Here is a 22,249-nt window from a genome sequence, read left to right on the forward strand (position 1 = left end):
ATATTTTTAGATTTTTAATACATTGTAAAGCTGCATAATGCGACTCTAATGATGATTTGAAGAAAGTCACATGAAAGGCATGAGCTCTGATTTGTTTTTGTGCAGGCTGTACACACTTCATCAGTCTCTCATTCACAATTTGACAAACACCTGATAATTCCTCGAATTTCCCCGCGGCATCCCCTTTGTGTGGCAGTAATGCCCCCTAAAAAAATCCATGCCTTTTGTGGCCAGTGGCCGTTGTGCTGAATATAATAATTATAAGTCCCTCCCCCTGAGTGCTGCGAAGCACCTCTCACTCACATGGCTCTCAGTCACATGATCGGGTCTTTCTCACAAGCTACAAGTGAAGACAGACACATCGGGGACGCAAGAAGATGAGTAGGCCTAACAAACAGCTAAAGCACTAGCCTATGTCAATATACTATCCCCCATAGTACAAAAGTTGACCTATTCTATTCTGTGCAATAAATAAATATTCCAAACATAGTCTGGGACAGTTGTGGGATGCGATAGATCGCAAATTATTACAACCACTAGCATAAAAACAACAACTTCAGAACGTTTAGCTTAAAATGTTGATAAACTATTAGGCTATTTGTTCACATTATAAGCGCAGCAATGCGCACACGGCTATAGGCTATAAGCGTGAATGTTCCATTAGCGGGAAAACACCATTACCAAAAGTGACCGCAAATACGATTATGCACGTAATGCATTTATTATAAAGGTGCATTTATATGGTGAAAATTATCTTCACCAAACTTGAAACTCACTCGCTGCTTATATATGCCAGTTAGGCTCCACACCCCTTGTAAAGCGGATTAATGTGCTTAATTTTAAGAAGTTATTTGGCCACTTTAGTTGTGATACAAACCTAAGCAAAACATATAGGCCTATGGGCTAGGCTACATGAGGTGTGCGACTATAATTCAAAAAGTCGTGGAAAAAAACACTTCTTGCCTTCTCCTGGGCATCATTCACAAGTGATAGACTAATATTGTTACCCATCAGACTATTCTTGTCTTTACATACTCAAAATAATATATGTGTGAAATTTGTTTTAATTTAGAACGGACAATTATCATGCACCTGTCTCGAAACAGGGGCAGGGGATAAAATACATGTCGTCTATGCACTTAAATAGCAAATGGAGGACGCTTTTCCCGTGGTTCATTTTCATGCCAGCCAGGTAGCCTATAGAAAGCTGATGGGATCCTCCTCTTTTTAATTGAGGCCATCACTCTGTTTTCTCACGCAATTGCATAGCCTATAGAATTGTTGCGCAACATGAGCTCATAGGCTCTCATGAAGTGTTTAATTAGATTTTCGATTTAATTTGCATTGATGTCAGAGTGATTAGAGGGACAATAGAGTGCTGAGTACCAGGCAGTTAGCAAGTTTGGTAGGCTACTAATGACCATCAGCAGCATCAGAGCTTGGAGAAGCATAATTACTGTGACTAAATGGTCACGTGGAATATGACTGCCTTCATGACTCGTGGTAATACGGTCAACGTAACAGCCCTACACCTGGCACCTACTACCATACCCCGTTCAAAGGCACTTAAACCTTTTGTCTTGACCATTCACCTTCTGAATGGCATACATACACAATTCATGTCTCAATTGTCACAAGGCTTAAAAATCCTTCTTTAACCTATCTCCACCCCTTTATCTACACTGATTGAAGTGGATTTAACAAGTGACATCAATAAAGGATCATAGCTTTCACCTGGATTCACCTGGTCAATCTATGTCATGTTCTTAATGTTTTGTATACTCAGTGTACATAATTTACACACACACAGTAGATACCATAGACATACATAATTTACACACACAAATGTCAGCTCAGAGTGTGTAGTTGAGTGTGTGTGTGTGTGTGTGTGTGTTATCTATATGATCCATCCATCCACTTATCCATCTATCCCTCTATACACAGCATTACACACACAAGATGGAGTGTGTCTACCTGCAGTTGAGACAACGTGGAGCAGCATCTCTATCTCGCAGGTGAACAGGGTCCAGGCGCTGTAGGAGTAGTCCCAGCGCACCATGTAGCCCTGCTCCCCCACAGCCACCTGACCCAGCACACCTTGAGGCATCCGCAGGTTGGTCTGGCCCAGGCCTAATGGAGACATAGGGAGTGAAGAGTGAACATTCGATTTGAATCAGAATTTACAGAAATATATTAAGAGACGAAATTAAAGACACACAATAATTACTAAGACCATTACAAAAATGCTCATTAGAATTGACAGATTAAAACACACAAAAAGAAGCGTAAACACACACCGAGAGGGTAGATGAGTTTGGGTGCTTGTCTCCTCCACAGTGTCTCGTCGTCTCTAGAGATGATGTCATTGGGCTTTGTTTTGTAGAGTTCTGTGTAGAACGACATCTTGTCCAGGAAAGTGTACACCTAACACACAGTCAGAAACATTAATCAAGTGTAACCCCAGACCAGCAGAAAGAAAGGTATTTTTGTGTGTGTGTGTGTGTGTGTGTGATTAATACCTTCTTTGCGGTGGACTTCTCGGACAGGAGAGCGGTGAGGAGCTGTAACAGCGGACCAGTCTTGTATGGGAACATTCCCATAGCGCTATCCAAGATCATTCCCAATCCCATTTTGGGCTTCTGGAAAAAGCATTAAAAAGCCATATATTAGGGAATTTAGCTAGAGAAGTATGATTTGACATACTTCATGAAGCAGAAGTGATTTGATTAATTTCTCCTCACCGTTTCCCATAAAAGCTCAGCAAGACTGGGAGCAGAGAGGACTTCACACGCTGCATTGATCAGATGCTATGGGGGAGTGTATAATAAAATCATGACATGAATCTGTGATATTTTGTATTTTTTTTGTATTATTATTTTAACCCCCGTTTTCCCCCCAACTTTGTGATATCCAATTGCGAAACAATTACGATCTTGTCTCATCGCTGCAACTCCCCAAACCGCGCTTCTTAACACCCGCCCGCTTAACCCGGAAGCCAGCCGCACCAACGTGTCGGAGGAAAACACCGTTCAAATGACGACCAAAGTCAGCCTGCAGGCGCCCAGCCCGCCACAAGGAGTCGCTAGAGTGCGATGAGCCAAGTAAAGCCCCCCCCGGCCAAACCCTCCCCTAACCCGGAAGACGCTGGGCCAATTGTGCACCGCCCTATGGGACTCCCGGTCACGGCCGGTTGTGACACAGCCTGGGATCGAACCCGGGTCCGCAGTGACGCCTCAGACCTTAGACCGCTGCGCCACTCGGGAGGCCCCCTGTGATATTATTTATCATCATAGTTAGGCACAACGTGAATCTATGCAGATAACGCTTTATCAAGTCTTGAATCTGTAATATTACTGATCATTATTGATCAGTCCGTGCAACAACTTGTCATTATTATTACTTGTCTTAGATAGCAAGGCCTGTTACCTGTTGGCTGCCCAGCGTCTCCTCTTCAAAGGAGGTGATGACAAAGGAGAGGAGGCCGTAGATACACATCCGAGCTGTACTGGCCGTACACTGAGGACAGAGGACAGGGAGGAATGGACAAAATAAAACAGTGTTCTAGGTCTGGAACATGGTGAGTTGTGTGCGCGTTCTTACATTATTCCCAGTGCCTCCCAGGCCCTGCAGCATGGTGGTGAGGTACTGGAACACCCCCAGCTGTAGGGAGGTGTTCCCAATGCGTCTGATGACGGGGCTGGACTCGTCTGGGCTCAGGGTGTGTCGCAGCAGGACCCAGGCCAGCAGCACCAGCCCATGGTGGGGGATGTCCCCAAACGTCAGCAGCATCTGGTCCATTTCCTGGTGGGAAAAAATAATGACTTATTGATGCAATAATTTTAATAGCCTGGTCCCAGATCTGTTTGTACTGAATAGCTAACTCCTATGGCCTAGCATGACAATGGCCATGAGTTGGAAAGACACCACAAGTAGATCTGTGACCCGGCTGGAATCGCAAAGCAAATCATCAAAGTATCAAAGGATTGCACCCCCACTTCTATGCAGAACAGCAGTTCAATTGTGAACTGGCTCAATCAGATGACTTAAAGCCAAAACTAGTGTTTACCGTACATGTCAATTTCCACTCATAACAGGTTATTAAGGTGCACATAGGGCACTCAGTGTTGACCTTTCTGATATCGGGGGTGTTGGAGAACTGGTGCTGCTCCATGCGGTCCTCCAGGGCACACTTGTGGAGGAAATCTATGTCCATGCCCTCCACCAGGATCAGAGAGCTGAAGTACCTGGACGACAGAAGGAGAGATACATTAACAAGTGGGAATATCTTCTGAAAATATTATTGTACTTTACTAAAGCTAAATCCCTTGCCCAAGCAACAAATGTAGCTATTATCCTGAATCTGTAACCTACTAAAATCTGTCTGACCAATAAAGATGCCAGTAGGAAGAAGCTAGCTAGCGATGTATATTTCCCGACAGCAGTGTGTTTGTCAGTGCTCTGCCATTCTGTTTACGAATGCATTTTCCTAGAGGAAACAAATGTAGCTTGCAATCTTCTAAACTTGAGATAATCTCCCTAACCACCGATCAATAAACATGCCAAAATTAAGGAGCTAACTAGCTATGCTCAGGCTGTCCGCGACCCAAAAAAAATCTTGGTCCACCAAAAGTAGTCTGTTCTTTCGAACCAATCGATGTCGAAAATTTTTAAAACTTGTATTTTTCCATACATAGACACACCCTGTGTTTTAATAAAATCAACTATATATACAGTGCGTTCAGAAAGTATTCAGACCCCTTTACTTTTTCCATATTTTGTTACTTTAGAGCCTTATTATAAAATTGATTACATAATTTTTTTTCCCTTATCTACACACAATACCCCATAATGACAAAGCGAAAACAGGTTTTAATGTTTTCCCACATTTATTACAAATAAAAAACAGAAATACCTTATTTACATAAGTATTCAGACCCTTTTGCTATGAGACTCAAAATTGAGCTCAGGTGCATCCTGTTTCCATTGACCATCCTTGAGATGATTCTACAACTTGATTGGAGTCCACGTGTGGTAAATTCAATTAATTGGACATGATTTGGAAAGGCACACACCTGTCTATATAAGGTCCCACAGTTGACAGTGCATGTCAGAGCAAAAACCAAGCCACGAGGTCGAAGGAATTGTCCGTAGAGCTCCGAGACAGGATTGTGTCGAGTCACAGATCTGGGGAAGAATACCAAAACATTTCTGAAGCATTGAAGGTCCCCAAGAACACAGTGGCCTCCAGCATTCTTAAATGGAAGAAGTTTGGAACCACCAAGACTCTTTATAGAGCTGGCCGCCCAGCCAAACTGAGCAATCGGGGGAGAAGGGCCTTGGTCAGGGAGGTGACCAAGAACCCGATGGTCACTCGACAGAGCTCCAAAGTTCCTCTGTGGAGATGGGAGAACCTTCCAGAAGGACAACCATCTCTGCAGCACTCCACCAATCAGGATTTATGGTAGAGTGGCCACATAAAGGACTCTCAGACCATGAGAAACAAGATTCTCTGGTCTGATGAAACCAAGATTGAACTCTTTGGCCTGAATGCCAAGCGTCACATCTGAAGGAAACCTGGCACCATCCCTACGGTGAAGCATGGTGGTGGCAGCATCATGCTGTGGGGATGTTTTTCAGCGGCAGGGACTGGGAGACTAGTCAGGATCGAGGTAAAGATGAACAGAGCAAAGTACAAAAGAGATCCTTGATGAAATCCTGCTCCAGAGCGCTCAGGACCTCAGACTGGGGCAAAGGTTCACCTTCCAACAGGACAATGACCCTAAGCAGATAGCCAAGACAACACAGGAGTGGCTTCGGGACAAGACGCTGATTGTCCTTTAGTGGACCAGCCTGAGCACGGACTTGAACCTGATCTAACATCTCTGGAGAGACCTGAAAATAGCTGTGCAGCGACACTCCCCATCCAACCTAAAAGAGCTTGAGAGAATCTGCAGAGAAGAATGGGAGATTCTCCCCAAATACAGGTGTGCCAAGCTTGTAGCATCATACCCAAGAAGAGGCTGTAATCGCTGCCAAAGGTGCTTCAACAAAGTACTGAGTAAAGGGTCTGAATACTTGTGATATTTCAGTATTTATTTTTATACATTTGCAAATGTTTCAAAAAAACTGTTTTTGCTTTGTCATTATTGGGTATTGTGTGTAGATTGATGAGGGGGAAAAAACAATTTAATCAATTTTAGAATAAGGCTGTAACATAACAAAATGTGGAAAAAGTCAAGGGGTCTGAATACTTTCTTGAGCTTGTCTGATGCTTTAAGCACACTGTTTGATGAAATAAGACAAATGACTCAAGACGGAGCCAGAGATCAAGACAAGCAGAAGAAAAAAACCTTAACCTGACCATCCTCCCGCTCCTACTGGCTTTCGCAGATTCTGCCATTACTCTCCTGAAGTTTCCGGTAATAGGCTACACGAGGAGTCGGTAACCTTATTGCCAACTATGTAAAAATAGCCTAAAAAGCCAACAAATAAAAACATTGCAGCCTGCAGGTAGAAAATATCCTGATGAAAATAAATATCCTATAAATCACATTGGCTACGAATGGCCTGTCTGCAACGAACTTGAAACATTGTATCAACTATTAACTTGGGTCCAACCCGAAGCTTGCGCTAGCAAACTTGCAACATTGTATAAAATATTCTGGGCCCTCAGAACTTCCTGTGCCAGTGAGGTCGGGACACAGCTGTAGTCTATTTGCGCAAGGGATAAGAAGTAATCAGGTAGGCCTATTTTATGACGTTTCCACTGGCTCAGAGCATGACATTTTTCCCTTTCATGCTGAGTGGTTATGGAAAGGGAGAGAACTGGAAAGATTTTTCAAATACTTTGAGGAACTACAATCATTCTTAATGGATGTAAAAACTTTGTTTGCTTGCTGTTTAAAGTGAAGGAAACATTACTAGTGGCGCGTTAAGCCAATCAGAATTACTATCAGATCCCCAAATGGGCACATTTATATGCCTACATTTGCGCGCAGGCCAGGTAGCCTATAGGCCTACTTCAGGTTACCCAACATTGACAAGAAAGCTCCAAACAAAAGACAATGACTAAATGAAAAAACTTGTAAACGGAATGAAATAAACCAAAACTTGATTCTCACAAGTGTAGTATAGGTTGTGTGCTCTGTAAACAACGTGTCCACTCCGACAACGAGACCGGTAAAAGAATAATAATAATAATATATTGAATGCATTAACAGAAATTACCACAACCAAACAAACTTGAAATAAATTATAGGAATTAACGGAAAATGTACTACTGGTGATATACACTACATTTACATTTTAGTCATTTAGCAGACGCTTTCATCCAGAGCCACTTACAGTTAGTGAGTGCATACATTTTCATAATACATGACCAAAAGTATGTGGACACCTGCTTGAACAACATCTTATTCCAAAATCAAGGGCATTAATATGGAGTTGGTCCCCCCTTTCCTGCTGTAACAGCATCCACTCTTCTGGCAACGCTTTCAACTAGATGTTGTAACATTGCTGTGGGGACTTGCTTCCATTCAGCCACAAGAGCATTAGTGAGGTCTGGCACTGATGTTGGTCGATTAGGCCTGGCTTGCAGTCGGTGTTCCAATTCATCCCAAAGGTGTTCGATGGGGATGAGGTCAGGGCTATGTGCAGGCATGTCAAGTTCTTCCACACCGATCTCGACAAACCATTTCCATACGGACCTTGCTTTGTGCACAGGGGCATTGTCATGCTGAAACCGAAAAGGACCTTCCCCAAACTGTTGCCACAAAGTTGGAAGCACAGTATCGCCTAGAATGTCATTGAATGCTGCAGCGTTAAGATTTCCCTTCACTGGAACTAAGGGGCATAGCCCGAAGCATGAAAAACAGCCCCAGACCATTATTCCTCCTCCACCAAACTTTACAGTTGGCTCTATGCATTGGGGCAGGTAGCGTTCTCCTGGCATCCGCCAAACCCAGATTAGTCTGTCGGACTGCCAGATGGTGAAGCGTGATTCATCACTCCAGAGAACACGTTTCCACTGCTCCAGAGTCCAATGGCGGCGAGCTTTACACCACTCCAGCCAACACTTGGCATTGGCATGGTGATCTTAGGCTTGTATGGGGCTGCTCAGCCATGGAAATCCATTTTGTGAAGCTCCCGACAACAGTTCTTGTGCTGAAGTTATTCTTGCAACCGAGGACAGATGACTTCTATGCGCTTCTGTCCACATACTTTTGTATATATAGCATATGTAATGGGGAATTGATAGACACTAACAATCAAATGCGAACAATTCACACAATTAAGTTATGAAACAATGAATGTGAACAGGTATGAAAACTTAGGACACTAAAGAGGCCTTTCTACTGAATCTGAAAAACACCAAAAGAAAGATGCCCAGGGTCCCTGCTCACCTGCGTGAATGTGCCTTAGGCATGCTGCAAGGAGGCATGAGGACTGCAGATGTGGCCAGGGCAATAAATTGCAATGTCTGTACTGTGAGACGCCTAAGACAGCGCTGTAGGGAGACAGGACGGACAGCTGATCGTCCTCGCAGTGGCAGACCACGTGTAACAACACCTGCACAGGATCGGTACATCCGAACATCACACCTGCGGGACAGGTACAGGATGGCAACAACAACTGCTGAGTTACACCAGGAAAGCACAATCACTCCATCAGTGCTCAGACTGTCCGCAAAAGGCTGAAAGAGGCTGGACTGAGGGCTTGTAGGCCTGTTGTAAGGCAGGTCATCATCGGCAACAACGTCGCCTATGGGCACAAACCCACTGTCGCTGGACCAGACAGGACTGGCAAAAAGTGCTCTTCACTGACGAGTCACGGTTTTGTCTCACCAGGGGTGATGGATGGATTCGCGTTTATTGTCGAAGGAATGAGCGTTACACCGAGGCCTGTCCTCTGGAGCGGGATCGATTTGGATGTGGAGAGTCCGTCATGGTCTGGGGCAGTTGGTCACAGCATCATCAGACTGAGCTTGTTGTCATTGAAGGCAATCGCAACCCTGTGCGTTACAGGGAAGACATCCTGCTCACTCATGTGGTACTCTTCCTGCAGGCTCATCCTGACATGACCCTCCAGCGTGACAATGCCACCAGCCATACTACTCGTTCTGTGCGTGATTTCTTGCAAGACAGGAATGTCAGTGTTCTGCCATGGCCAGCAAAGAGCCCGGATCTCAATCCCATTGAGCACGTCTGGGACCTGTTGAATCGGAGGGTGAGGGCTAGGGCCATTCCCCCCAGAAATGTCTGGAAACTTGCAGGTGCCTTGGTGGAAGAGTGGGGTAACATCTCACAGCAAGAACTGGCAAATCTGGTGCAGTCCATGAGGAGGAGATGCACTGCAGTCCTTAATGCAGCTGGTGGCCACACCAGATACTGACTGTTACTTTTGATTTTGACCCCCCCTTTGTTCAGGTACACATTATTCAATTTCTGTTAGTCACGTCTGCGGAACTTGTTCAGCTTATGTCTCAGTTGTTGAATCTGGTTATGTTCATTGAAATATTTACAAAAATATTAAGTTTGCTGAAAATAAACGCAGTTGACAGTGAGAGTTTCTTTTTTTGCTGAGTATATATATATATATATATATATATACAGTGGGGGAAAAAAGTATTTAGTCAGCCACCAATTGTGCAAGTTCTCCCACTTAAAAAGATGAGAGAGCCCTGTAATTTTCATCATAGGTACACATCAACTATGACAGACAAATTGAGATTTTTTTTCCCAGAAAATCACATTGTAGGATTTTTAATGAATTTATTTGCAAATTATGGTGGAAAATAAGTATTTGGTCACCTACAAATAAGAAAGATTTCTGGCTCTCACAGACCTGTAACTTCTTCTTTAAGAGGCTCTTCTGTCTTCCACTCGTTAACTGTATTAATGGCACCTGTTTGAACTTGCTATCAGTATAAAAAACACCTGTCCACAACCTCAAACAGTCACACTCCAAACTCCACTATGGCCAAGACCAAAGAGCTGTCAAAGGACACCAGAAACAAAATTGTAATACATTAATTTGATTAGCAGGCTCTTATCCAGAGCATATTGTAGACCTGCACCAGGCTGGGAAGACTGAATCTGCAATAGGTAAGCAGCTTGGTTTGAAGAAATCAACTGTGGGAGCAATTATTAGGAAATGGAGACAAGACCATTGATAATCTCTCTCGATCTGGGGCTCCACGCAAGATCTCACCCCGTGGGGTCAAAATGATCACAAGAACGGTGAGCAAAAATCCCAGAACCACACGGGGGGACCTAGTGAATGACCTGCAGAGAGCTGGGACCAAAGTAACAAAGCCTACCATCAGTAACACACTACGCCGCCAGGGACTCAAATCCTGCAGTGCGAGACGTGTCCCCCTGCTTAAGCCAGTACATGTCCAGGCCCGTCAAAAGTTTGCTAGAGTGCATTTGGATGATCAAGAAGAGGATTGGGAGAGTGTCATATGGTCAGATGAAACCAAAATAGAACTTTTTGGTAAAAACTCAACTCATCGTGTTTGGAGGACAAAGAATGCTGAGTTGTATCCAAAGAACACCATACCTACTGTGAAATATGGGCGTGGAAACATCATGCTTTGGGGCTGTTTTTCTGCAAAGGGACCAGGACGACTGATCAGTGTAAAGGAAAGAATGAATGGGGCCATGTATCGTGAGATTTTGAGTGAAAACCTCCTATCAGCAAGGGCATTGAAGATGAAACGTGGCTGGGTCTTTCAGCATGACAATGATCCCAAATCCTACAATGTGATTTTCTGGATTTAAAAAAAATAATAATTCTGTCATAGTTGATGTGTACCTATGATGAAAATTACAGGCCTCTCTCATCTTTTTAAGTGGGAGAACTTGCACAATTGGTGGCTGACTAAATACTTTTTTCCCCCACTGTATATCCACAGTAAAACGAGTCCTATATCGACATAATCTGAAAGGCCGCTCAGCAAGGAAGAAGCCACTGCTCCAAAACCGCCATAAAAAAGCCCGACTACGGTTTGCAACTGCACATGGGGAAAAAGATCGTACTTTTTGGAGAAATGTCCTCTGGTCTGATGAAACAAAAATAGAACTGTTTGGCCATAATGACCATCGTTATGTTTGGAGGAAAAGGGGGAAGGCTTGCAAGCCGAACACCATCCCAACCATGAAGCACGGGGGTGGCAGCATCATGCTGTGGGGGTGCTTTGCTGCAGGAGGGACTGGTGCACTTCACAAAATAGATGGCATCATGAGGAAGGAAAATTATGTGGATATATTGAAGCAACATCTCAAGACATCAGTCAGGAAGTTAAAGCTTGGTCACAAATGGGTCTTCCAAATGGACAATGACCCCAAGGATACTTCCAAGTTGTGGCAAAATGGCTTAAGGACAACAAAGTCAAGGTATTGGAGTGGCCATCACAAAGCCCTGACCTCAATCCTGTAGAACATTTGTGGGCAGAACTGAGAAAGTGTGTGCGAGCAAGGAGGCCTACAAACCTGGTTCAGTTACACCAGCTCTGTCAGGAGGAATGGGCCAAAATTCACCCAACTTATTTTGGGACGCTTGTGGAAGGCTACCCGAAACGTTTGACCCAAGTTACACAATTTAAAAGCAATGCTACCAAATACTAATTGAGTGCATGTAAACTTCTGACCCACTGGGAATGTGATGAAAGAAATAAAAGCTGAAAGAAATCATTCTCTCTACTATTATTCAGACATTTCACATTCTTAAAAAAAAAGTGGTGATCCTAACTGACCTAAAACAGGGAATTTCTACTAGGATTAAATGTAAGGAATTGTGAAAAACAGAGTTTAAATGTATTTGGCTAAGGTGTATGTAAACTTCCGACTTCAACTGTATATACACACACACACAGTGCCTTCGGAAAGTATTCAGACCCCTTGACTTTTTCCACATTTCGTTAGGTTACAGCCTTAATCTAACATTTATTACATTGTTTTTCCTTCAATCTACACACAATACCCCATAATGACAAAGTAAAAACAGGTTGAGTTTTTTGATAATTAATAAAAATAAACTGAAATATTACATTTACATAAGTATTCAGACCCTTTACTCATTACTTTGTTGAAGCACCTTTGGCAGCGATTACAGCCTCGAGTCTCCTTGGATATGACGCTACAAGCTTGGCACACCTGTATTTGGGGAGTTTCTCCCATTTTTCTCTGCAGATCCTCTCAACCTCTGTCAGGTTGGATGGGGAGCGTTGCTGCACAGCTATTTTCAGGTCTCTCCAGAGATGTTCGATCAGGTTTAAGTCTGGGCTCTGGCCGGGCCACTCAAGGACATTCAGAGACTTGTCCCGAAGCCACTTCGGCGTTGTCTTGGCTGTGTGCTTAGGGTCGTTGTCCTGTTGGAAGGTGAACCTTTACCCCAGTCTAAGGTCCTGAGTGCTTTGGAGCAGGTTTTCATCAAGGATATCTCTGTACTTTGCTCCGTTCATCTTTGCGTCGATCCTGACTAGCCTCCCAGTCCCTGCCACTGAAAAACATCCCCACAGCATCATTCTGCCACCACCATGCTTCACTGTAGGGATGGTGCCAGGTTTCCTCCAGACGTGACGCTTGGCATTCAGGCCAAAGAGTTGAATCTTGGTTTCATCAGACCAGAGAATCTTGTTTCTCATGATCTGAGAGTCTTTAGGTGCCTTTTGGCAAACTCCAAGCAGGCTGTCATGTGCCTTTTACTGAGGAGTGGCTTACGTCTGGCCACTCTACCATAAAGGCCTGATTGGTGGAGTGCTGCAGAGATGGTTGTCCTTCTGGAAGGTTCTCCCATCTCCACAGAGGAACTCTGGAGCTCTGTCAGAGTGACCATCGGGTTCTTGGTCACCTCCCTGACCAAGGCCCTTCTCCCCCAATTGCTCAGTTTGGCCGGGCGGCCAGCTCTAGAAAGAGTCTTGGTGGTTCCAAACTTCTTCCATTTAAGAATGATGGAGGCCACTGTGTTCTAGGAGACCTTCAATGCTGCAGAAATGTTTTGGTACCCTTCCCCAGATCTGTGCCTCGACACAATCCTGTCTCGGAGATCTACGGACAATTCCTTCGACCTCATGGCTTGTTTTTTGCTCTGACATGCACTGTCAACTGTGGGACCTTATATAGACAGGTGTGTGCCTTTCCAAATCATGTCCAATCAATTGAATTTACCACAGGTTGACTCCAATCAAGTTGTAGAAACATCTCAAGGATGATCAAAGGAAACAGGATACACCTGAGCTCAATTTCAAGTCTCATACCAAAAGGTCTGAATACTTATTTTAAACCTGTTTTCGCTTTGTCATTATGGGTATTGTGTGCAGATTGCTGAGGATTTGTTGTTTATTTAATCAATTTTAGAATAAGGCTGTAACGTAACAAGATGTGGAAAAAGTCAATGGGTCTGAATACCTTCCTTAGGTATATATATATATATATATATATTTGCTACCGCTCGAAAAAAATACATGTGGGTTGACCAACATTCTATCGACCAAACAATCGACCAGTCGACTAATTGGGGTCAGCTCTAAGCTATGCACATTCCCATCCACTCCTGTATATAGCCATGTTATTCCCTGTATATAGCCACCTTATTTTTACTAATTAATGTTATTTACTGTGTATTTAGTCCTTGTGTCACCATTTCTATTTTTTTCTTTAACTCTGCATTGTTGGAAAAGGACCCGTAAGTAATCATTTCACTGTTCGTCTACACCTGTTGTTTACGAATCACGTGACAAATAACATTTGGTTTTATTAGTGCACTGACTGACCCGATGCGGTCGACAAGGGCGTCCATGCTCTTATCCACCAGGTGTCTGTTGGTCTGTCTCAAACCGAAGCCCTGCTCCTTAAACATCTTGGTGAAGCTGAGCAGGTCCCCAGGGCCCATTTCAAAGTAGGCGTAGTACAGGAAGAGGATCTCCAGCAGAAGCGACTGCTCCCTCAGACACTGTAGAAACCAGCGGGACACCTGCCTCTCCATCTGACAGGGAGAGAAATAGGATGGAGTGATGAGCGATTAAGAAATATGATAGAAATAGACAAATTGCTAACAATCAAGAAGATTTCCACAGCATCGGCTTTAAATGAGTGGAAAACATTTCCACAAGATAATGTTGAAAATATTTAGCTAAGAGCTTATGGAGACCCATATAGATTGACTACAAGTAAGCACTGGTCAATTTTATCCAAAGCTAACTTTAGTTCTAACCATGAGGTTGCCGTGCGTCTCCCATATTGGGGCTTCAGCTTTGAACAGGGTCACAAACTGCTTCTGGTAGTTGTTGACCAGGTCCTTCTTAAGCTTGTTCACACAGTTGGAGTACTCTGCCTGAAACCAAAGAAATAAAAAACATAATTTAAAATCCCAAAATATTCTATCAAATATACTACTGAAAGCAGTCAACCAGGATAAATACAGCATAAGCATCGAATGAGCTTACAAGCCTGGCCCCCCCATTACCCATACAGATACAATAGCATGACAGTGTAAATCCTAGCAGACAGAATGGAGTTCCTTACCCTATAGGGATGTCTCTCATCCTGGAAGTATGTCAGCAGGAGGAGGACGCATCGCAGATGACACACGCGCTCCTCGTAGTAATAGTCAGCGATCTGAAGAACACACACACAGAAGAATCAGTGTATATAACTCTCAGTTGACCTGATTATGATGCTTTATGAGCTGGTGAAATAGAAGACCAGTACACTGAGCTTTTGGAAGCTTTTAATAACCTTCATAAGTAGAGTTTGGCTCTGTCTCTCATCCTGAAGAACAACCTACGTGGGCAGATAAGATATGTCCAGTCAACATACAAGTGTCTAGACTGACAAATCATTATTCAGAAGCTTAGACTGACAAATCAATATTCAGTAGTATAGATTTAATTCAGTCAGGCATCTGATCTTTTCTGAACACACACACTACCTTCAGTGTGTTGCGGGTCCCTCTGTAATCTTCCTGTAGGTAACATTGCAAAATCTGTACACTCTGTTGTTGATCCAGACCCTGCAACAAGAACATGGTGTTTATAAATATCCACACAAAGACAAATCATCACAACATCAACTGTTAAAGAGGAGTTCCAGAGGATTGAAACCTCCAGTTTTGGACTCGATGTGTCACTGTATGGCTCATACATGCATACACAGAATCCTTACATTTTCACCTGGCATCATTTAGTGCACAAGATATGCACTCCTTCATGTCATGTAGACTAGAGAGTGCATGCTCTGAAAGCGAGTGAGATTGCCTGGCTACATGCGCTTACAATTAGTTATTTTGGTAACAGTGAAAATACATTGAATACATCGATCAAACCTGTATCTCCTAAATGGTGTCGTTGTGTATTTTGTTTGAACTTTTGTAATATAATGTGCAATAGACTATAGGGTTTTTACCAGCCATTACGCAAATGCAATATACACTAAATGCCCAAAAGTATGTGGACACCTGCTCGTCGAACATCTCATTCCAAAATCATGAGCATTACTATGGATTTGGTCCCCCCCTTCTGCTGCTCTAACAGCCTCCACTCTTCTGGGAAGGCTTTCCACTAGATGTTGGAACATTGCTGCAGGGACTTGCTTCCATTCAGCCACAAGAGCATTAGTGAGGTCGGGCACCGATGTTGGCCGATTAGACCTAGCTCGCAGTCAGTGTTCCAATTCCAGAGAAGGCATTTCCACTGCTCCAGAGTCCAATGGCGGCGAGCTTTACACCACTCCAGCCGACGCTTGGCATTGCGCATGGTGATCTTAGGCTTGTGTGCGGCTGCTCGGCCATGGAAACCCATTTCATTAAGCTCCCGACGAACAGTTCTTGTGCTGACGTTGCTTCCAGAGGCAGTTTGGAACTCAGGGCGTCAACCGAGGACAGACGATTTTTACGCGCTACACACTTCAGCACTCCGCGGTCCCATTCTGTGAGCTTGTGTGGCCTACCACTTCGCGGCTGAGCGGTTGTTGCTCCTAGACGTTTCCACTTCACAATAACTGCACTTACAGTTGACCGGGGCAGCTCTAGAAGGGCAGAAATTTGACGAACTGACTTGTTGGAAAGGTGGCATCCTATGACGGTGCCACGTTGAAAGTCACTGAGCTCTTCAGTAAGGCCATTCTACTGCCAATGTTTGTCTATGGAGATTGCATGGCGGTGTGCTCGATTTTATACACCTGTCAGCAACTGGTGTGGCTGAAATAGCCTAATCCACTAATTTGAAGGGGTGTCCACATACTTCTGGATATATAGTGTATAATCATTACACGACTTTCAAGGAGTAGGACATTTGATGTAAACATATAAGTAGGCTATAACTTTTCCATTGTATAAAATTACATCCTCACAATTGCTTGCTTGCCATACTAGTCAGTACAACAAGGAATTAGCCACAACGAACATTGAGGGACAATGTTGATTGGCAGGAGGAATGATATCCAATGAGGTTGCAAGGTTCAAGTGGGTGGCGGGATCAGATCGGCACAGCATTGTCCAATGAGGTTGTGGGGTGAGCCCAAGCACGTGCATGTCTTTGTGCACAGCTGCAGGTGCTCGACAGCAATTACGTGATGTTTGGCACTGCTTTCAGAACTACTGGCTAAAAATATACAAAAGTTATGTTCATATACTGTACTCATGTTAATAACTGTTTTCTCCATACATCAAGACACTATATAGCAGCGATGGGCAACTTTGATGGGGGTGGGGGCCAAAAAATCAGAACTCATCATGAGGGGTCGCAGTGGCTCGTGGGTCTGCGTACCCACATCCATACCCACACATGCACTCAGAGCCGGCCCTAGCCTTTTGGGGGCCCTAAGCAAAATGTTGTTGAGCCGCGGGACTACAAAAGGGGAGCGGCCTATGGGCCACCAGTTGCTCTCTCTGCTGTACGTTATCAGTGGTAGTATCTGTATATCTGACTCCATTCACAAGCCTGTCAGATCATCTCAGCATTCCTTACCAGCAGTTTACTGATCCTCAGACCAAAGTCCTTCAACGGTTGGGCCACATCTTTGTCCGCTTTCAGTTTATCCGCCGACGATGAACTAAAACAGGGAAAAATGTCAAACATAATTTGATCTGTTGACAACATTAATTGTTTCGTAATGCGTCAGAAAGAATAGTGTGATTCTTGCACAGCATACCTGGGTGCTTTGTAGTAACACAGTCCTTGAAGTAATCGTTCCCAATTTCGGTCCAGTTCTGCCTCTATTTGAGCCTTCATCCATCACGGATGGATGTAATATTAGAGAGAAGACAGCACACAGTGGCGGACATGGTAAGACTGTTGAATTAGAAAATAGAAGATATATGATGTGTGTGGAAATAGAAAGGCAAAAGTCTCCATACCGGTTCCCTCAATGCAGATCTCCCCAGTAAGATGGTCCATAATTCTTGGCTGCTCCTGCAAAAGCAGAACAATTCTGTAGTACTTTTCAGTTGGTTAAAAATAAAAGTTGTGTATCATAGCTAACTGATCAAATCTGTTCTGGCTTAGTTCAGTGGCATAATGGAAAATATGGTTTAAGTTACACATTAAAACATAGCTTTGTAAAACTGCAGTGAGTGGTCACAGGTACAGTATAGTTAAAGGGATCCTTCGGGATGTTGTCAATGAGGCCCTTTATCTACTTCCCCAGAGTCAGATGAAATCGTGGATACCATTTTTATGTATCTACCTGCAGTTTGAAGGAAGTTGCAAGCGCAATTGCTAACTAGCCTTAGCGCAATGATACCCATAGACTTCCAGGCAATACGCTAACGCTAGTTAGCATTGGCTCGCGAAACTACCTCTAACTTCCTTAATACTGGACACAGAGACATGAAATGGTATCCACGAGTTCCTATGACTCTGGGGAAGTAGATAAAGCGCCTCATTGACAACATCCCGAAGTAGCCCTTTAACTAACAGCAAGTATAAGTTACTAGGATGTTTGTTGTTTCCCCCCAACATTGGACAGTCTCTAGCGGTTGGAGGACTAAATATACAGTGGGGAGAACAAGTATTTGATACACTGCCGATTTTGCAGGTTTTCCTACTTACAAAGCATGTAGAGGTCTGTCATTTTTATCATAGGTACACTTCAACTGTGAGAGACGGAATCTAAAACAAAAATCCAGAAAATCACATTGTATGATTTTTAAGTAATTCATTTGCATTTTATTGCATGACATAAGTATTTGATACATCAGAAAAGCAGAACTTAATATTTGGTACAGAAACCTTTGTTTGCAATTACAGAGATCATACGTTTCCTGTAGGTCTTGACCAGGTTTGCACACACTGCAGCAGGGATTTTGGCCCACTCCTCCATACAGACATTCTCCAGATCCATCAGGTTTCGGGGCTGTCGCTGGGCAATACAAACTTTCAGCTCCCTCCAAAGATTTTCTATTGGGTTCAGGTCTGGAGACTGGCTAGGCCACTCCAGGACCTTGAGATGCTTCTTATGGAGCCACTCCTTAGTTGCCCTGGCTGTGTGTTTCGGGTTGTTGTCATGCTGGAAGACCCAGCCACGACCCATCTTCAATGCTCTTACTGAGGGAAGGAGGTTGTTGGCCAAGATCTCGCGATACATGGCCCCATCCATCCTCCCCTCAATACGGTGCAGTCGTTCTGTCCCCTTTGCAGAAAAGCATCCCTAAAGAATGATGTTTCCACCTCCATGTTTCACGGTTGGGATGGTGTTCTTGGGGTTGTACTCATCCTTCTTCTTCCTCCAAACACGGCGAGTGGAGTTTAGACCAAAAAGCTCTATTTTTGTCTCATCAGACCACATGACCTTCTCCCATTCCTCCTCTGGATCATCCAGATGGTCATTGGCAAACTTCAGACGGGCCTGGACATGCGCTGGCTTGAGCAGGGGGACCTTGCGTGTGCTGCAGGATTTTAATCCATGACGGCGTAGTGTGTTACTAATGGTTTTCTTTGAGACTGTGGTCCCAGCTCTCTTCTGGTGTAGTTCTGGGCTGATCCCTCACCTTCCTCATGATCATTGATGCCCCATGAGGAGAGATCTTGCATGGAACCCCAGACCAAGGATGATTGAACGTCATCTTGAACTTCTTCCATTTTCTAATAATTGCGCCAACAGTTGTTGCCTTCTCACCAAGCTGCTTGCCTATTGTCCTGTAGCCCATCCCAGCCTTGTGCAGGTCTACAATTTTATCCCTGATGTCCTTACACAGCTCTCTGGTCTTGGCCATTGTGGAGAGGTTGGAGTCTGTTTGATTGAGTGTGTGAACAGGTGTTTTTATACAGGTAACGAGTTCAAACAGGTGCAGTTAATACAGGTAATGAGTGGAGAACAGGAGGGCTTCTTAAAGAACAGGTCTGTGAGAGCCGGAATTCTTACTGGTAGGTGATCAAATACTTATGTCATGCAATAAAACGCAAATTAATTACTTAAAAATCATACAATGTTATTTTCTGGATTTTTGTTTTACATTCTGTCTCTCACAGTTGAAATGTACCTATGATAAACATTACAGACCTCTACATGCTTTGTAAGTAGGAAAACCTGCAAAATCGGCAGTGTATCAAATACTTGTTCTCCCCACTGTGTATATATATATATATATATATATATATACACACACATTTTGTGGGACACGCTGTATATTGTAAAATTCGACTGCGCGACAGACCACACATCATTTAATATCCAACTTTTTACCTCTGAAATATAGCTAACGGATGTTCTAATGTTGTTAGCTTAGTTGCTAAATGTTGATAGAACTGCTAAGTAAGCAAAAAGTAAATAAATTGTAAGTATTAGATAATACATATCACAAAACAGCTGAATGTTGTCAAGCTTTACCGTATCAAAATTGGAGTCCTCTGATGGGTGCGTTTTGCACAATCTGTAAAAATTAATTTTGAACTTTTTGACACCTATCACTGTTGGCTATGTTTCATCTTGCAACAGCTACATAGAGGCAGTATTTAGTCAAATGTTACAATGTATGCATCAATATTAAACTAATTGGGACAATAATTTTCATTACAGATAACATCAAACAAAAAATGTGGGTACACTTTCAGTTATTGTGAAAACTTTCATCACCTTTCAATGCCTTAGCTTTGAAATGTAAATGTTTATACATATTCAGATTGAGTTATCTTTCTAAAATGTGTATAGTATGCCATGTTATTTTGCTACATGTATTTACCACCACAGCACGGAGAAAGTCAAGAGGAAGCAGTGGAGTGAGGTGGACATGTTCCATGTCATGAAGGACTGCGGGCCAGGGATGGCTATCCGCCAGGCTGCCAAGGTTAGGCATCTTTTGTTTTTAGGAGATTACCACGTGTATGTGAATTTTATCTGCTAGTAACAGTTTTATTTTCTTATCTACCAAGGTGCATGGTGTACCTCGGCAGACCCTGGCTGACAGGCTGAGCAGCCTGGTGACCCATGGTTGTCGAAGTGGACCACCCACATTGCTTGCACCAGAGGCTGAAAATTATCTGGTGCAGTACTGTTTCTACTGCGCCAGCCATGGGTCCCCTTCACCAGACAGAGGCTGATGAAATACGCCGACAAAATACGCAGGTATTTGGTGTTCTATGTGTTTATGTATGTAGAATGCTGGACTGACTGTTCTCAATGTGTGTGATGTAAATGTGGATGTGTATGGTGATGCCAAAACAAACATTTTCATCCTGGATGGACAATTATATATTCTATTCTATTCTATTGTAGGTTTCGGCACCCAGGGGAAACAATCCCACCACTGGGGAAGCGGTGGTGGGAAATGTTCAGGAGGCACATGAACCTGAGGGAGAAACCCAGACAAATCTATAACTGCGATGAGTCTGGGTTTCGTAGCGACCAGAGCAGGCACAAAGTGCTGGCTCCCCGGGGCGCAAAACACGTGTACCAGCAGGCTCCGGGGACCAAGGTGCACATCACAGTGCTGGCCTGCTTCAACGCAGCTGGGGAGGACGTCCCCCCCCCGTTTCTCATCTAACCCAAGTGTTTCCCCGGTGGCCACTACACACTGGGAGCCCCCCCCCCCCCCCAAGCCTTCTATGGACGGTCAAACAGTGGCTACATTGACGGGGACCTGTTCAGGAAGTGGTTTCTGCACTTCATTAAGCATGCAGTAAAGGAGCGCCCTCTCCTTCTCCTCTTCGATGGGCACAAGAGCCACATGGACCCGGAGGTGCTCGCGGCGGCACTAAGGGAAGGGGTTATACTTCTTTGTCTTCCACCACACTGCACCCGTGTCCTGCAGCCGCTGGACGTGGCATACTTTGGCCCTTTAAAGGCTGAGTTCTCCAAGGTAGCTGGAGACCTTAGCCATTCTGACCACTCCTTCATGGTAAACAAATCAGAATTTGCCAGAGTATTCCGCTACCCGTAGCAGCGCTGCAAGGACATGCGCTATGTGGTGGAAGGGTTTAAGAAGTGTGGCCTCTTCCCTTTTGACCCTTCAGCCATTGAAGGGTCCCGTTTAATGCCGTCTCGGTCCCTACCGGGTCCCACCACCGCCTCTCCTGGAACCAGCGGCACTGTGCCAACCATCAGCACCTCCTCACCAGAGACCACAGGAGGACCCTCAGCAGTCCCAGCCCTAGCTCTAGAAGAGCACCCCCTAATAGAGGGGGGGCTGATAGCGAAGGACCTGGGGCACATTCTTACTGTCCTGAATTACCGGCTAGACCGATACAGAAGACTCCCTGTGGTCGCCACATGCCTCACCGGGGAGGAATACACGCGCCAGTGGCAGGAGCGGGGTGAGAAGGAGAGGGCCGAGGCAAAGAAGAAAGAGCGTCGGGCAGCCCTCAGAACACTGAGGGCACAGGAGAGGGCTGCCATGGATGAGACCATTGACGCCATCGCCTATGCTGGGCCCCCCGCTGGAACCACCCCTGACAGCTGCATCACCACTGCCAGTGCCTCCCAGTGTGCAACACCCGTAGGAGCCGCCGGAGTCCCCAGCTGCAGAAGGCACACCATCGTCGGCCCTTCAATCCTACCATTACAAACACCAGCTCCTCCAAGTTATCATCGGCGGTTTCGTCCACCACCACTACGATGCACACCCTCCCCCCCCCACGTCACCCATGTCTGTCACGCCACCCATGGCACCACTCTCAGGTACTTCATATTGTTGAAGAACTTTTACATTTTGCAAAACCATGTATATCAATTGGATTATTATTTATTTATTTATAAAAGACACCACCTGCTGTGCTTGCTGCGGGGAGCGTGATCCGCCTGCAAGCTCCCCTCAG

The 22,249-nt window shown here is 44.4% G+C and overlaps 1 protein-coding gene across 1 annotated transcript in view; it reads right to left on the reverse strand.

Annotated features, from left to right (window-relative positions):
• Nucleotides 1-22,249, reverse strand: part of LOC121541428 (nucleoporin NUP188-like) — a 60,412-nt gene that overhangs the window by 36,850 nt on the left and 1,313 nt on the right. Inside the window, exons 2-16 of the mRNA XM_041850427.2 lie at nucleotides 17,356-17,410; nucleotides 17,151-17,224; nucleotides 16,967-17,051; nucleotides 14,932-15,012; nucleotides 14,739-14,783; nucleotides 14,526-14,618; nucleotides 14,215-14,334; nucleotides 13,775-13,986; nucleotides 4,130-4,244; nucleotides 3,601-3,801; nucleotides 3,427-3,516; nucleotides 2,742-2,807; nucleotides 2,520-2,639; nucleotides 2,298-2,424; nucleotides 1,975-2,130 (exon numbers count right to left, since the gene is read on the reverse strand). Coding sequence (XP_041706361.1) covers nucleotides 1,975-2,130; nucleotides 2,298-2,424; nucleotides 2,520-2,639; nucleotides 2,742-2,807; nucleotides 3,427-3,516; nucleotides 3,601-3,801; nucleotides 4,130-4,244; nucleotides 13,775-13,986; nucleotides 14,215-14,334; nucleotides 14,526-14,618; nucleotides 14,739-14,783; nucleotides 14,932-15,012; nucleotides 16,967-17,051; nucleotides 17,151-17,224; nucleotides 17,356-17,410 — 1,640 coding nt within the window. The remainder of the gene's footprint in view (nucleotides 1-1,974; nucleotides 2,131-2,297; nucleotides 2,425-2,519; nucleotides 2,640-2,741; nucleotides 2,808-3,426; nucleotides 3,517-3,600; nucleotides 3,802-4,129; nucleotides 4,245-13,774; nucleotides 13,987-14,214; nucleotides 14,335-14,525; nucleotides 14,619-14,738; nucleotides 14,784-14,931; nucleotides 15,013-16,966; nucleotides 17,052-17,150; nucleotides 17,225-17,355; nucleotides 17,411-22,249) is intronic.

This window comes from Coregonus clupeaformis, chromosome 27, assembly GCF_020615455.1.
Source record: "Coregonus clupeaformis isolate EN_2021a chromosome 27, ASM2061545v1, whole genome shotgun sequence".
Lineage (NCBI taxonomy): Eukaryota > Metazoa > Chordata > Actinopteri > Salmoniformes > Salmonidae > Coregonus > Coregonus clupeaformis.